The 16,409-nt window shown below is 39.2% G+C and overlaps 1 protein-coding gene across 1 annotated transcript in view; it reads left to right on the top strand.

Moving 5' to 3' along the window:
* AGPS (alkylglycerone phosphate synthase) overlaps positions 1 to 14,720 on the top strand; it is a 57,978-nt gene extending 43,258 nt beyond the window's left edge. Inside the window, exons 16-20 of the mRNA XM_060779616.2 lie at positions 543 to 604; positions 2,113 to 2,202; positions 2,557 to 2,656; positions 3,203 to 3,260; positions 10,319 to 14,720. Of these exons, the coding sequence (XP_060635599.2) occupies positions 543 to 604; positions 2,113 to 2,202; positions 2,557 to 2,656; positions 3,203 to 3,260; positions 10,319 to 10,440 (432 nt within the window). The 3' untranslated portion in view covers positions 10,441 to 14,720. The remainder of the gene's footprint in view (positions 1 to 542; positions 605 to 2,112; positions 2,203 to 2,556; positions 2,657 to 3,202; positions 3,261 to 10,318) is intronic.
* The last annotated feature ends 1,689 nt before the right edge of the window (positions 14,721 to 16,409 follow it).

Here is a 16,409-nt window from a genome sequence, read left to right as displayed (position 1 = left end):
TGATCACTATAGGTTTCTGATGCTATTAATAATTTCCCTACCATTTTACACAAAGAAAGTAAGAATCCTTATTTCATTTGTACAATGTTCAACAACCAAGTGTGAGAAAGTTAAGCACATGTAAGAGGCATTTAAGAAGAACAGATGACTAGTACTTGCCAACAGTTTGCATATCTATGTGTTGTTGTCACATGCATCCTTTGAAATTTTGGAGTAAAATGTGACATATCCCACCAAGAATTCAAAGTGGTAAAAAATAACTTAAACAAAAAGGTTACTTGATCTAGCAGCACAGCTCTACCACGTGTGTGAGGCCTAAAGGGTGATAGTCTCCATGTGCATTCAAAGCAATTAGGAATGAACAAACTTAGCAATGACATGCCTGGTTTATGTCCTCCAGATAAATGTAGCTTGTCAGAAATGCAAATGTATAAGATGGAATATTTGCATTACAATTATGCATAATAGCAGAATAAACACCAAGTCTACAGGAATATACATTTAAGGATATTAATCTGAATTTTTTCTGGTTTCTTTAACAGGACATGGGCTTGGACTATTATATAATAGGAGAATCATTTGAGACATCTGTTCCCTGGGATAGGTAAAAAAAATGGCATTTTCTGATCCATAGAAATCCTTTTTCTTACCATACACAATCACTTAATGTATGTAATTTAAAAAATGTTTTGTGTTGGAATTGAGGTTCTACTGTTGTAAAAACTGTATGGCATATGAGAAGGATCACTAAAGTCTTCCAAGACTGGAAAAACAATGTTATACATTTAGCCAATCATGGAAAACTCATTTGGGCATTGGAAGTTAAAACAAGAATCAAGGGAGGGGGTGAAAGTTTCATTCCCCTTTTCTGCTAAAAGAAACTTTTTCTGAATGGCATTCTATATTGAAAGCCTTGAGTGCTTTTACCGGGAATATTGAGTCTGGATGTAAGCAGTTTCATTTAAGAACAGAAGATTATAGTTCCGTTTTCGTGCTTAGAGCTGAAAACCATGAGAGTTGGCTTGGCTCCATTTGCTGGTCTTGTAATACTAGGGGACCCTTGCTTTGGAGTTCATTTATTTGTCTCAGCTTGAAAGGGATATTAGAGCAAGAGACTACAGAGCTATAATTGGTTGGGTAATCTTCTCTTCAAAGGATCGAATTGGGATTTTTTTTTCGTGCCAGGAGCAACTTGAGAAACTGCAAGTCGCTTCTGGTGTGAGAGGATTGGCTGTCTGCAGGGACATTACACAGGGGACACCCGGATGTTTTACCTTCCTGTGGGAGGCTTCTCATGTCCCCAAATGAGAAGATGGAGCTGACAGATGGGAGCTCACCCCACTTCCTGAATTTGAACCACAGACCTTTCGGTCAGCAGTCCTGCTGGCGCAAGGGTTTAACCCAATGCGTTACCAGGGGCTCCTATTGGATAATGTTGTCTTACCTAGTGCCAGAATAATTATGTTATGTACACTTAAATCAGTGCTAATGCAACTATTGTAATTACTTTTGCATTTAATTTTTCTCTGATTTTACCGCGAAAAACACACCTATGACCATGTGTGAAAATGTTTCATTACATTGGTGACATGGGCTACAGTTGATGAAATCTTATGCTATTATGTATATCCTAGTATTTAGGGGGAGTCCAAAGACTTTTGGATGTTTTTGTTACAGGAGGTTCACCCAGTTATCCTTTTGCTAACTAGCAGGAGAATCTGAAAAACAGAACTACTCTGCACTAGGTTAAAAACAATTGTAACCAAGGTCAAAGTCATGGGAAAGGAAATATTCTATTCATTTCCCTATTGAATAGGGGAAAAAACATTTTATATATAAACTATTTTCTGTTTCAAATCCTTTTAAAGCTTTGTTCCTACTTCTTCTTCCATAACTACTTGTATTAAGCAAACAAGCAAAACTGAACCTTATCTCTCTGACACTTATGGTATATCCTTATGACCCTGACTGATCAAAACATATAGAGTCCTTAAAACCATTGGCAGGTTTTAATTTGTCATAATTCATAAACAAAAGCCTATTTGTAAATGGAGCTAAGAATCAAGTAGATGAACATGTAAAAAAACCCTTCTCTTCTGTCTTTTGTTTCAGAGTTCTAGATCTCTGCCGAAATGTAAAAGAAAGAATAGCAAGGGAATGCAAAGAGAAAGGTGTCCAATTTCCACCTTTTTCAGCCTGTCGGTAAGGCATCTTGATTGAAAACATATTCTGTAGACCCTCGAAACTTGTTTTGTTTTATTGCAGTTCTGTGGCTGATACTATATTATTGATTTTAATTTGTCTGAATTGGGGGCTCAGCTGACGTCACTTGCTGTTTATGGAAAATACTTGAATGTAGAGCTTGATCCCAGGTTTCAGGGGTCTTTAACAACAGTTGGCCTTTTTCTTCCCCAGCTAAGACTTCTGGTTTTATTAATGTATTCCAGTAGTCTTTTCTATTTTACCCATTGGCTTTGCTTCCAGTGAGTGCAATTAGACATTAAAAATGTGTTATATTGTTATACCTGAATTATAACTTATTTTCTTTTTTTAAAGGGTGACACAGACATATGATGCTGGTGCTTGTGTCTATTTCTACCTGGGCTTTAACTACAGAGGACTGAGTGACCCAATGCGTGTTTATGAAGAAATAGAGGTAATTTTACCTATATAGAGATTTCATGTTACACATTATACATGTAATACATAGTTATAGTAACAATACTACTACCCCTCGCCCAGTTTACATGTGACATGGGCAACTTAGTAGCCACAAAAAGCTTTAAGTTGAGTTCCAGGCCATAACGCCCATGATCTCTCACCATTGGCTGGGCTGGCCAGGGCTATGGGAGATGTAATCCAACACCCGCAGTCAGAGGCCCCTTCTACACTGTTCTTATATCCCAGATCTGATCCCAGGTTATCTCCTTATCCCAGATTATATGGCAGTGGAGACTCATATAATCCAGTTCAAAGCAGATAACCTGAGATCAGATCCTGGGATATAAGGACAGTGTAGAAGGAACCAGAAGTACCTGAAAAGTGGGTAGAAGGCAAACACTTTGAAAGTTATAAGCTGTGTTTTCTCCCATAAAATATGTGAACCACCTTGCTTTACATTGCTTTTATGCTGCTACTGAAGTGAATGTAAAGTGTGTATTGTCTTGCTGGATTTAATTGGGGAAATTATCTTGGCCTTCAGATGGCAGCTCGAGAAGAAATCCTTGCTAATGGAGGAAGCTTGTCACATCATCATGGAGGTATTGTTTCTTTCATCATTTCTAGTTTGTTCTGCCTGCAGTACTTAAATCTTCAGCAGCTTTTTGTATAAAGTATTGTAAGGTTAAATGTACAATTGCTTTAATAAATTCGAGTATAGATTATGGGTTTTGTGTGCGAGGGGATTCTCGTTATAAACAGAGCCTTTTAAAATATTACGACATGGATAGGGCTTGGTTTTGTTTTGCTATTGGGGGAGGGAGAGAAGAAAAATCTAGCACCTATAATTTATGTCCTGCCATCACTGTGATAATGTTTCCAAAGTCAATATTTAGTCTCCCACAGAGGCGTACAGTCCTTCATTTTGTAAGAGATAGTAAAAGCCTTTTTATAATGCTATGGATACTAAGCCTGTTTCTCCAGCCATTAAACATTATTCCCCTTGCTCTTACCTATGTATATGTAAGCTCCAGTTTAGCCCCTATGTCCTGGGACTGTTACAAGTATAGGAGAGTAGTGCGAGAGGATGTATGTAAGTTTCTTTCTCTAATAAACACACACACACACACACATGTATATCAGGCAACCATTTTCAATTTGCTTTCATCCATATGTGAATGGCATAATCACTTCATTTACCACTAGCCATGCTGCTTGGGGATGATAGTCAAGTTGGTCCAATACATATGGAGAGAGACTGCAGCAAGAGAAAGGGAGAAATGAAGGAACAAGTAAACACACAAAATGTGTGGTCTGTAATGGCTCAATGAAACACTCTGACTTGTGGCAGGAGAAATGTGGATTCCCTGAGCTGCTGGAGCCATCACTAATTTTCCGGGGCTGTAGCACACAATTTGAAAACATCTCCATTGTCCCTTTTGGCTACTGCTAATCCTTCAAGCATGCCTCCGGGAGTTAAAAGCCCCATACATCTGAAGCAATCTCCACGACAAATGACAAGCAAACATTCTGGACAACCTTCCCTAACCTGACAATGAGGTTTGATTTTTTTTTCCGTGTCAGGAGCGACCTGAGAAACTGCAAGTTGCTTCAGGTGTGAGAGAATTGGCCGTCTGCAAGGACGTTGCCCAAGGGACTCCCGGATGATTTGATGTTTTTATCATCCTTGTGGGAGGCTTCCCTCATGTCCCCGCATGAGGAGCTGATAGAGGGAGTTCATCCGCCTCTCCCTGAATTCGAACCTGCGACCTGTCAGTCTTCAGTCCTGCCGACACAGGGGTTTAACCCACTGCGCCACCGGGGGCTCCATGAGGTTTGATACCTAACACATCCTCAGGTCACAACGTTGAGATGAGCCACCGTATGGAGCCCCCAGTGGCGCAATGGGTAAACTCTTGTGCCGGCAGCGGTTCAAGTTCGGGGAGTGGGGTGAGCCCCCTCTGTCAGCTCCAGCTTCCCCTGCAGGAACATGAGAGAAGCCTCCCACAGGATGCTGAAACATCCGGGCATCCCCTGGGCAATGTCCTTGCAGGCGGCCAATTCTCTCATTCCAGAAGTGACTTGCAGTTTCTCAAGTCCTGACATGAAATATATATATATTATAAATGAGTCATGGTATCTGTAAGACTTCTTCCATTTAATGGGGTTTTAGCAGCCAGAGCTAGGTATGGTAATAGTTCTAGCGTAAACTTGTGTTATCTTCTTAACATTAGAAAATACTGATTACTTGCCAAGAGCCTTGGGATAGGGCTGGATAGAAATAGAAGAAATGTGTATGGCATTATAGTGTCAGAAGGGCTGAGCATGTACAAATTTTAACCACAACATGAAAGTGAAGGCTCCCTCCCACTCCTTTTCTGAGATTGGCAAGACTGCCACATGGTGCAGCATCAGAGTTTACAAGCCACTGTCTAATTCTTTCCTCCGTCTTTTCCAGGGGCATTTCTGTGTTAGTCCTCCCTAATGCTGTGTGCTACATTCCTATCCTGCATTTTAATGTTCTCCCTGAGCTAGAATTTACTGTTTGGAAATAAATTAGTAGTATATATATGTATTGTTATTATTTACTGACCTTCAGGCCTTGCCATGACATTCTCAACATTGCTTTTTTACTTCTTGTGTGGGTAAGAGAAAATATTGATGCAATTCCTCTTCAGTGTTTGCCCTATAATTGTGATTAATAACAGTTGCCTTCCCTATCTGGAAACAGACAGCCTGGTTTGTCTGCCTACAATCATGTAGTGATAAATGGAGCTATTTTAACTCTGGTTTTGTGTATCAAACAAAACAGATGTAGTCTGGGACTTCAGGCTATAAGGAACATAAAGCCTGTTTAACTCAGTCTTAGTAGTACTCATTGTTTTTAAGGAAGGAACTGGACAGTTTATACCAGCAGAGATTATTCTACAAACCTTAAATAGCTGTAGTTGTTGAAATCACTGAACCCTGGTTGTAATTATTCATTCCTCAGACTCAGTCACCTGCTGGGAAAACAAATCTTAAGAAATCCCAAGTCAAGAGAAGCAACTGCACACTACAAATTACATTAATATATCTATAGTTGATCTCTACCATTCTTTATGTTTCAAACCTACGTAACTTATTGAACTAAAGTTGAATATGAATCCACCTGAATGCCAATCTTGCACAAGACCTAGTGATTTGGGAAGAGTTAACATATAGTGTTGTCTGAAAGCTGAAATAACAAGGAAAGTTTGTCTTATTTCCTTCTCCCAGTGATCCACACAGTAGTGTGTTCCTCCTAAAAGTAGGAATTAATCGCATGAGAATTAGATAAAGAGACACCTCCCACTTTTTTCTAGAGCCAATGTGAGGATTTCTTCTATGATCCTTAGTCTCATCTCAATAATATCCCAAATATCAGCAAAACTGGGAGCGGAGATTAGGGCCCATGCCAAATCTAGAGTTAGCACTGGCAAGTTGCACTGAGATAAGCCTATTGCACTGAGATAAGCCTACCATTGCACTGAGATAAGCCTACCATTGGCTGTCAGCAGTTTGCATTATAGGGTAGTTGTCAACATGTGTCAGGGCTAAGGATTTAAATCTAAGTTGTTGTAGGTTTTTTTGGGCTATTTGGCCAAAAAGACTTACAACGACCCTGTGATTCCAGCCATGAAAGCCTTCGACAATACATTGATTTAAATCTAAGTTTTACAAATCAAAGTTCACCATTGGCAGAATGTGGTAAGATAAGCTTCAGCTAATGAAGACCTTTCATTTTTCCTCGATATTTAATAATCCATGCACCGAGGAAGAAAGATAGTTATAGTGTCAAAAGGTTCTTCAAACTCTCATCAGATGTTCTGGATTTTTAAATGATGCTCATGCTCTAGTGATTAAAATGTCTTGGCCATTATGATTTTTTACTTCATCACCATTCAACAACTATTGCTCAGCTGATCTATGCATGCAAGGTGATAACTAAGGCCTTGCCTTATTATATAGGCAATATTCATGCTGTTTAATTTAACCCACCTAACAAGTGGGTATTCAGCTTACCTTTGAGATTCAGGTTCCCAAGAGCTACTTTATATACTGGTGTGTGACCAGGATAGAAAAACTGTTGATAGTAAGCGGTCCAACAACAAAGTGACAGAAAATATTACTGTAGATCATTTTTTTTGTCGTGTCAGGAGTGGGGTGAGAGAATTGGCTGTCTGCAAGGACGTTGCCCAGGGGACACTTGGATGATTTGATGTTTTCATCATCCTTGTGGGAGGCTTCTCTCATGTCCTTGCATGAGGAGCTGGAGCTAATAGAGGGAGCTCATCCGCCTCTCCCCGGATTCAAACCTGCGACCTGTCGGTCTTCAGTCCTGCCGGCACAGGGGTTAAACCCACTGCACCACCGGGGGCTCCACTGTAGATAATAATAGATATTATTATTATTATTACTGTAGATAATAATAACCAGAGATTCTCAAATTTTTTAAACAGAAGGGCATGTCACTATTGGAGGGCCGGATTATAATTTGGAAAAAACATGAATGAATTTTTATGCACACTGCACATTTCTTATTTGTAGTTCAAAAAACACTTAAAAACAATAGAATAATTAAAATGAAGAACCATTTTAACAAATATAAACTTATTAGTATTTCAGTGGGAAGTGTGGACCTGCTTTTGGCTGATGAGATAGGATTGTTGTTGTTGTTGCGTGCTTTCAAGCCATTTCAGACTTAGGTTGAACCTGAGCGAGGGCCAGGTAAATGACCCTGGAGGGCCGTATCCAGCCCCTGGACCTTAGTTTGAGGATCCCTGAGAATAATAATAAACTTTATTTATATCCTGCCCCCTCTCCAAACAGGACTCAGATTGGCTAACAGAACATAACACACAGCGGAAATAAAACATAATACATAAACATCTCAAAACCTAACGGCTAAGAGAACAAAAGAGTGATCATGAACAATGATAATGTTCATAATGCTGAGCCTGTCACTGATTCCTTTGACAACACCCTCCAACTCTGTATCAGGTTGATTTCTATGTCAAATGCAGGTACTGTCTGAAAGACAAAAACAAATCTGAATTAGAGGTCCACCATGTGAGTGTTCCTCCGGTTGACACATGTGTCCACTTGCTCAGTGAGAGCAGCATTATCTGATAATTGTGTGAAGCAACCATTACCTACCAAATATCACAGAAAATAGTTGCACCAGCTTGCATGCTCTCATAGTGAACATTTGCTCAATGATTTGTCATGAGTTGGTTTGATCAAATGATGGATCTTATGACCCTCGATGCGGCAATGATTACATTTTTCCCAAGGAAGATCAAATTGCATGTTACCACTTTTTAAAGTGGAAACATGATTAGTCATGAGCATAGGAAGTGCTCTGTCCCTTTAATGCATGCACATGCATTTCCTCTCATTGACAGTTAGGAACTTTCACTCCTTGCTATCAATGGGTTAACTTTTTTTCATCAAATATGTTCATAAAGGCCACCAATGTCCGCTATACAGTTTTTTTTTGCTTTCCGGTTCGCTAATCAAATGTATGTTAGATTTATTATTGTAAAAGTATAAAGCATAGAAAATGTGACAAGATAGATGTGTAAATTATCACTCTGACAGAACTAATGATGCACTCCCAGCACCTTCTGTTTCCAAGCACTTGGTGAGCGACTTCATTAAATATGCAATGGCTGCTTGGTGGCTGCTCAGACATCAGTTCAGTCCCTCGTGGAATTGCATTATTACTGGAGGTGGGGAAAAGACAGGCATGCTCGCTGTCGGACATCCTGCTGTGGCTTTAATGTGCTCCATCTTGTTGGGCCAGTTGTTTTCACTTCTTTCTCTTTTTTTTAGACAATTACATCCATAACCACAGGATGCATTTGATGAAACAATATTGCAGATAATGTTGGATAATCGCATACACTATTCATTGTCCTTTTAGATTGGGTGTAGTTGAGGTGACTGGACTGGACAGACCTCTCCTGTCCTTGGCATATCGGCTCTAAAGTCACCCTATTAGGGAACAGGTCGATGATGGCAGGAAGACGCAAGCCTGCTTAATGAAACAGCAAACATAAAATAATAAACCAGGCTGGCTAATTCTTCAACGCACAAATATTGAAACAATACACAAGGCTTTTCCTGAGATTCCAGCTTTCTCTTTGGGTAGCTCTGCAACCTGGTTGTATTCCTCAGAGGACAGAAACAAAAATAATCTGCTCTCCACTGGTGTCCCCATCATTAATTATTCCAGTGACAGTTCAGCTACCCTGAGAACAGACCGTGCAAGATGGGTTGAATCTAGCTTCAAATACTTCACAGAGAGACAAATGCAGTGGCCTCTCACCTCATACAAAGGAATTGTGTCTTAGGTTAAAACTTCAGCCAAGACTTGAATTATTGGAAGAATTAAGTCCCTAAATGACAACACAGGTCATTTATTTTTAGAAAGTCCTGTGTGTGTGTGTGTGCATATAGTCACGAAAGGTGGAAAATTGAGTTTGCGTTCATATTTGTTGTTATTTAGGATATAGTCAGTTATAAAAAGGTTATAACAGCTATGGTTATGATATTGGGTGTACATGAGGTTCAAAATAATTACACTGGTCAGCACACATTTTGGTGCCTGAAATATTAGGCCCGTTTCTGTTTATATTTGACATGCTGATTCCAAAAATGTCACCAGTTTCCCCCTATCGGCTCTAAATGTTGAGATAAGAATGTATGCCATCTACCAGTCTTCATTGGCTCCTATGGAAACCCATGGTAACCATATCTCAGAAACTAAAACAGATGTGGTCTATCCAATGCAATTGGATAGGCAAAGGCCTAGAAATGAAGACATCAAGATTATATTTTTGGTTGGATTATGTAATCATAGGGCTGGTTAGCTTGGCTTCTACTCAAGAGGAAGTCTTTCTAAGTTCAACAAGACTTACTCCCAAATGTAGATAGAGGTTGCAATCTGAGTTTTTAAAGTATTGTCAAAGGCTTTCATGGCCAGAATCACTGGGTTGTTGTAGGTTTTTTCAGGCTATATGGCCATGTTCTGGGGGCATTCTCTCCTAAGGAGAGAATGCCTCCAGAATATGGCCGTATAACCTGAAAAAACCTATAACAACCCTGAGTTTTAAAAACTCACTCTTGGAAGTGCTTGCTAGCCAGAGGTCTCTTTTTTAATTGTAACTGTATATATGCCAGTACATCCAACTTGCATATTCCATGTTTACAACTCAACATGTCGAGCCTCATTATATAACATCCTAACTGGAAAGGAACAAAAATAGTTATTTGCAAGTGTTGGTGTTTCTGTAAAAGTTTCCTGTTGAGAAGGTTTAAAATACTGGGTTTTTTTGCAGCTTCAGTTTAATTATTTTTGATGTGACTCATCATCTTCGTCTAAACCTTATCTAAATTTCATACTTTGTGAAGAGAGTAGGCAGCGTGGAACACAGGCTTCCTCTGGGAGTACATTGAGCTTAATGAGCTTGATAGTCTGGTGGGCTCAATAAATCAAATAAAGCAAAACATTTCTCATTTTTGAATAAAAGCATTTATCACCCAGTGTTTGTTCATTCATGGTCACAAGATTGATTGGCTGCTGCTATTATGGTGAATATTAAAAGGTCCCCCCCCCCTTCTTTTTTCCTTCCAGTGGGCAAGTTACGGAAGCAGTGGCTGAAAGAGAGCGTCTCTGACGTTGGCTTTGGGATGCTGAAATCTGTAAAGCAATTTGTGGACCCCAATAACATCTTTGGAAATGGGAACCTTTTATAAAGCCTCTGAAACGGAAACTAAATAAGACGACTAATAACGGTTTGAGTCTCATGGCTATCCCGGTATCCAAATATAGCATGGACCCAGTTTCAAAACTGTTTTCTTCCTTACGCCTTTTCTTTCTTCAGTTTAAACATGAGTGTTCCATTATTCGTAGTAGACTTTTACGGATTACGTCTAAACCTTTCACAAACAACCAGTCCAAAGTTTGTCCAGGTTAGTCCTGTTGATAACCTGTTTGGATGGCTTCCTGCCGCGGTGTGAGTCTGTCTGCGCCAGAGTGACACTAGTGCTATTGTTCTCGGGGCCTCTCTTGACAGAAGAGCGTTTTTTCTGGGAAGCAGATGAAAAATGGGATAATGTTTAGATTAAATGGGCTTTTCTGTTGAAAGGTTAGGAAAACAAAGAAGGAATGCCATGCTGCAGTTTGTGTAAAAGAAAAAAAATCCAACCATTTTGTGGTGGGAAGAGGTCAAATCTCCTATATCTTATATGAAAACATAGCAGATGTGTGGTCTTAATTTCACTTGTAGTGGTACTTAATATTCTAAACCAATTCTACTGACCCAGAGGAGCAAATGTTTCTTTTTTTATATACTGGAGAATCTTTGTTACATAAAATGCAGGGCTTTCATTATAATTGTGTTGTTAAATTGCCTGCAGTTGTTTTGGAAGGCAGTATTTCTCAAGCGGAAGAATGATTTGGTTATTTATGGCACTCAAGACGTTTCCACCATTTTAAATCCGAAACAACTTTTCAGTTGTCTTTCTGAAACTTTTAGTTACTAGTTACAAGTGTAATCCACCTTTGTTGCCTAAATACAATGTGAGACGTCATACAAAAATTAATGAGCATTAGAATGCTATGCGTCTTGAAACACAGATATTTAATAGTGTTTAACAATATGAGATGTATTTCTAAAAAAAACCCTGACTTTTTATAAAATGCAAATAGTAATATTTTGATTTAGAGATTTCTGTCCTTCAGTTAAATTATACTCCATGGGTTGGGCCATTTTCCCCTTTCACCAGCAGCAAAGCTATCTGGGTATGGAGCATCTGTGTGTGGGGAGGTATTTTTGTCAATTTCCCACTGCCCCAGATTTTGGAGCTGGTCTGGGGTTATATGGGAAGAAAGGTCAGCAAAAACTTAATATTTCCCCATTCTATCAGTGAGTTTGCTCCACTGCATCAGAAGGCTTCTGTAGGTAGAAGGTCCCATCCCATCTGCAGGAAGCAAATTTTAGAGCCAGTCCTTTGGGCCTCTTCAATAAAAGTATCATACTTAAATGGAACTCAGTTACTCAACATCTTAAAATGTGCTCATTGTAACTCACAGGTCGAACATCTGTGAATATTATATATATTCAGTTTCTAAAATAACTTAAAATCAACAGCAGTGCCTATAATGGTGGTTAACGGCACCTGTAATTCTTTTTGTTTTTAATCATTAAATTGCATTAAAGCCACTCTTGGTTTTTGTTCCTAAGATCAACCTACCATATTTTGTCAAAATTTTAAACACTGGTCCTTGAAACTTCACCTTCAAATTGACACATGCATAATATCATAAAATGCCGATTCAGATTCTGCAGATCTAAAGCAGAGCCATGGTTGAATTTGAGATAGCCCTTCTTCAATTTAATCCACAGGAGTAAAAGAAAATTACTATGTACCTAACAGAGTTTAACTCTACTGTAGTGAAGTTTATTGTCAGATCTTAATTTGTTTTCATTCACTGGTAGAAGGCTCTGTCTATGGCACCCAATATGGTTTTCTACATATCCCCTCAACACTCCATGCCTTTAGAGCAAATTGGGCAAATGCGGTGATGTGGAAAAGGGGGAAGGATTGCAGGTCACTTCTGTCCCAATTCCATTGATGGATGCCTTTCTTGGTGGAAAGCTAATTTGGTCCTAAGACAGACGGAGCACAACATTTACATGATTTTGATAATTTGGGATAATGTTACCAGTATCCATTTGGTTTCTCAAACACAAGGATACTTAGTTTTGTGCGGGTGGAAATGCACGTGTTTTCATGTGCCTAATAAGCACCAAAACTAGCACAAATGGGTGTTTCAAAATTGCCTTTTGATGGAGGACAAGTAAAAGTGTAACTTTCTGGTTGTCTTTGCTTGTTCTGACCAAATTTGTGCTATCTCCTAAATGTATAAGTTCATTTATGGTGCTGAATTGATTTATGTTACCGAGAAGAGTTTCTCTAGCCCTCTGTTACTGAAAATTGCACAGGGGAATTCTATTTGGGGGTATTTTTCATAAATGTATAGATAACTAGATGACAAGGAGTGTTCAAATCATGAAGTATAAATTTGTGTCTTGTTAGTACTTGCCCTGTGAGAAGAACCGAGGAGAGTTGGGAGAGAGTATCACAAAAGTGGATAGGTTTGAAGAAAAGGACACAATGCATATACTGTGAACATACTGTAAATTGCTTTACTTATATCTATTTTGCTCTAACTTACTCTTTACCTTTTTGTAAAAAAAAAAAACCCGTTTGTTTGGAATATTAGCAAGAGCGCTTGTAAAACCTGCACATGCCGAATGCCATTGCAAAAAAAGTGTGCTGCTCATTAAACAAATATATAAATGTATCAAATGGAAAGCGACTGTGTTTTCATGGCATACAGATAGGAAAAGATAATGACTGGGATGACTCAGGTATATGGATGACTATTCCTTTTTAATTCCCTTTAATACTGAATTAGAATGACTAAGTAATCTTTTCCTGACATTGGAAGTACTTCATTTTTCTGTGAGCGTCCAAAGTTCCCATGCTGTACGTCTTCTATCCTTCAGGAGTAGCATCTGGGAGAAGTCAGGGAACTCCTCCAGAGTACGATACACAGACTTCCCAAAGTGGAAATCAGAATTGGGAACTTTTGAGCATTAAGACTGCTGAAAGAGTATGCTCCTAAAATGGAATAATTTTGCAAACTAGTGGTCCTGATACTTAACTGAACACTCCTAGCAAGCACACTCCTATAAAGAAATGCATTTTAAGGAGAGTTTCAGTGTTTGAAGTTTGTGTGTTTTGTCGAAGGAAAGACTTAACATGCCATTCAGTAGGCTTAAGACATCTTGAGATCCTGACCCTAGCATTTCTTCAGCTTCTGCTTGAAAAATGAAGCTTTGCCGATGAATATGTGGTATATTGTAATGTTGTATCTCCTTCACAGTAGAGGGACAGGATCCGAACTGTGGACAACTTGGCCCACACAGAGCACTGAGTTCAACCAGACTCTACCATGCAACCATTTGTTATGGAGCAGTCTGCTTTGTGAAACTGAGGAGTTCCAAAATACCTTTGTAGTGTAATAGGATGAGGAGAGAGTCTAAAAATCCCATTGACCATATGCAAGCGCTTTGTGGCTACAGTAGACCTCTGAGGCAGAGGTAGACATTTGTGTATTTCTCTCCATGTTTCAATGTAGCTTCGTAACAGTGATCCAGAAACACCATTGTGTCATCAATAGCTCAGAAAGCAAAGGAAGGTTGGTTTCGTTTTACATTAAAGGTGCCTCTGACTCTAAAGGCCATGTTATGTTAAATGTGTCTTTGTACTTCCAGTGCTGGTGTTGAAAAAGCAGCAGTGGGGGTATGTAATCTCAGCCTGAACCATTTACACAGACTGCAGTGGAATCGAATAATGGTTTCTGCAAGCACCACAGTCCCAATCTGAAGTGGAGCTATCACAATTGCCTTTTTTTAAAATCAAGGATATTGTCAAAGACATGTTTCACATATCATCTTAGCTCCAGGCCAAATTAAACTGCTCTTCCATCCTGAATGCTAAAGTACTGAAGAATGATGTTCCTCCTGATTCATTGAGACTATGTTTGATCGTATACTGAAAAGTGACTTGTACAACTTTAGTTGCAATGTTGAGATTATAAATGCTTAAGTAATAAAAGTCCTACGTCTTCTCCTTAAACGGGATTAAATTATTTTTTCCCCAAATGGATTGTTTTTCCTGCATTGAAGTATAGTTTGAATGCAATGTACATGTTACATTCTGTTAGGAAAATCTTTTATAACTACCATTTGTTCTGTCTCACCTCAATCTATATATATGCCACCTGAGTCATATTTAACTGCCTCTTTGTTCTGGCATATGTCATTCAGTTTCTTTTAAAATGTAAAGTGGTTTCTTAAATGTTCAACAAACCATTTTCCAATTAAATGTCATTTGAAAAATGCATATTTTGGGGTGTAGGTATGAATACTTCAAAAATAAATAATCTGAGGTCCAAATCAATAGCTACTGAGATTTTTGTTGTTTCTTCCTTTGAAAAAATGTTATTTCTAAATCTAAAGCAAATACGTCTGCACAAATTATATGTTGTTTTTTTTGCTTGAGTTTAATCTAGCTCAAAATAGCATTTACCATACTGGTTTTCTACCTGTGAGGGAAAATACATAGGAATCCATTTTCCTATAGATAAAATAGTAGGTTGCTGAAGAGTTTTGTGCATGGAGAGAGACATTTTCAATGGGATTAAAGATAAAGGTTTCCCCTTGACATTAAGTCTAGTTGTGCCTGACTCTGGGGGTGGTGCTCACCTCCATTTCTAAGCCGAAGAGCTGGCGTTATCTGTAGATACCTCCTAGGTCATGTGGTCAGCATGACTGCATAGAGTGCCATTACCTTCCTGCTGAGGTGGCAATGGGATTATGTGAAGATATTAGTTAAATGTAGCCCTACCAGGCCTTCTGTATAAGTGTAGTGTCCTCATCTGCTGTGGTAGCCTCAGTTTTGAAAATCATTATGGGAAAAAAGGAGGTGCTTATATGGAACAGTCAACAGGCAGCTAGCTAAAGTAAGGGATTCATTGCAGGGGGCTTCTCTCATGTCCCTGCATGGGGAGCCGGAGCTGACAGAGGGAGCTCATCCGCGCTCTTCCCGGATTCAAACATGTGATCTGTCCGTCTTCAGTCCTGTCGGCCACTGGGAGTGCCAGATAGATAGATAGATAGATAGATAGATAGATAGATAGATAGATAGATGTCTTTTCCATAGCAACCACATAGGGGACTACAGAGTGCCAAAGGGGAGAGGTGTCTGACCTGTGTCATCCTCTCATTCAAATAGTCCTCAGGTCAGACAATCCTTAGCAGGGAAAATAGCTTGTAGGGTCGAAGCACTTGCCTTTGTCTCTGCCTTGGGAATTTGACAAGCCAGTAATGTTTCTAAAGTTAGCAAGTTGTGTTCAGTTTCAGTCCAGCAAGTATGTGTGCCGTTCTGCTCCAGGCACAAGTTCCTTCATTAAAAAAAAGAGAGTCCTCCCAGCGTGTTTACACTTTACAGAATAACCACCATATACAGAAAGGCTACTGATAGGGATCTCTTTGGAGGGAAGCAGCCATTGGCAAAGTAAAACAGACGTCTGACAAACACAGAAGACAATACCAGGGCAATTTATCAACCCTGAATAGATGGAGCTCTGGGGAAGCCTGAGGGAATGACATGGGCCAAACGCAGCAATTGACCTTCATCTTTTACCCAACAGGCAGCAACAATGAGGATTTGGGGATGCAAAGATCACTGGAAAATGATGGTGCAGGGACTCCTGACCCCTGAACAGCCATACATTTTAGCATGGATCTAAGCATGCAGCAGCCCAACCCCTTCTAATTCTCTTGTTGAGTCTTGATACATACAACATCAACATATGAGATAGCTTTAGAAACAAGCAAATGTAAAAAGGAGAACTAGAAAGAACTGGATCGAGATCTGCTAAGTGTTTTTGTATTTTGCCACAGGGTAGGCAAGTAGTCCTGTGAATATTTGCAGACTGGGCCTAAATTTTACTCTTGATACTTTATGAGTATCTCAGATGTCTTTCACCCCTAAAAAAAAGCTGGACAAAAAAGGGTAGAAATCCAAAAAAGTTTGGAATCATCAGGAAAAAAAACAACTTTGTGTGAATCACTCTTGTTCAAATGGCA

Source organism: Anolis sagrei, chromosome 1 (genome assembly GCF_037176765.1).
Source record: "Anolis sagrei isolate rAnoSag1 chromosome 1, rAnoSag1.mat, whole genome shotgun sequence".
Lineage (NCBI taxonomy): Eukaryota > Metazoa > Chordata > Lepidosauria > Squamata > Dactyloidae > Anolis > Anolis sagrei.
The sequence above is the reverse complement of the archived record's forward strand: the minus strand, read 5'-3'. Positions and strand labels throughout refer to the sequence as shown.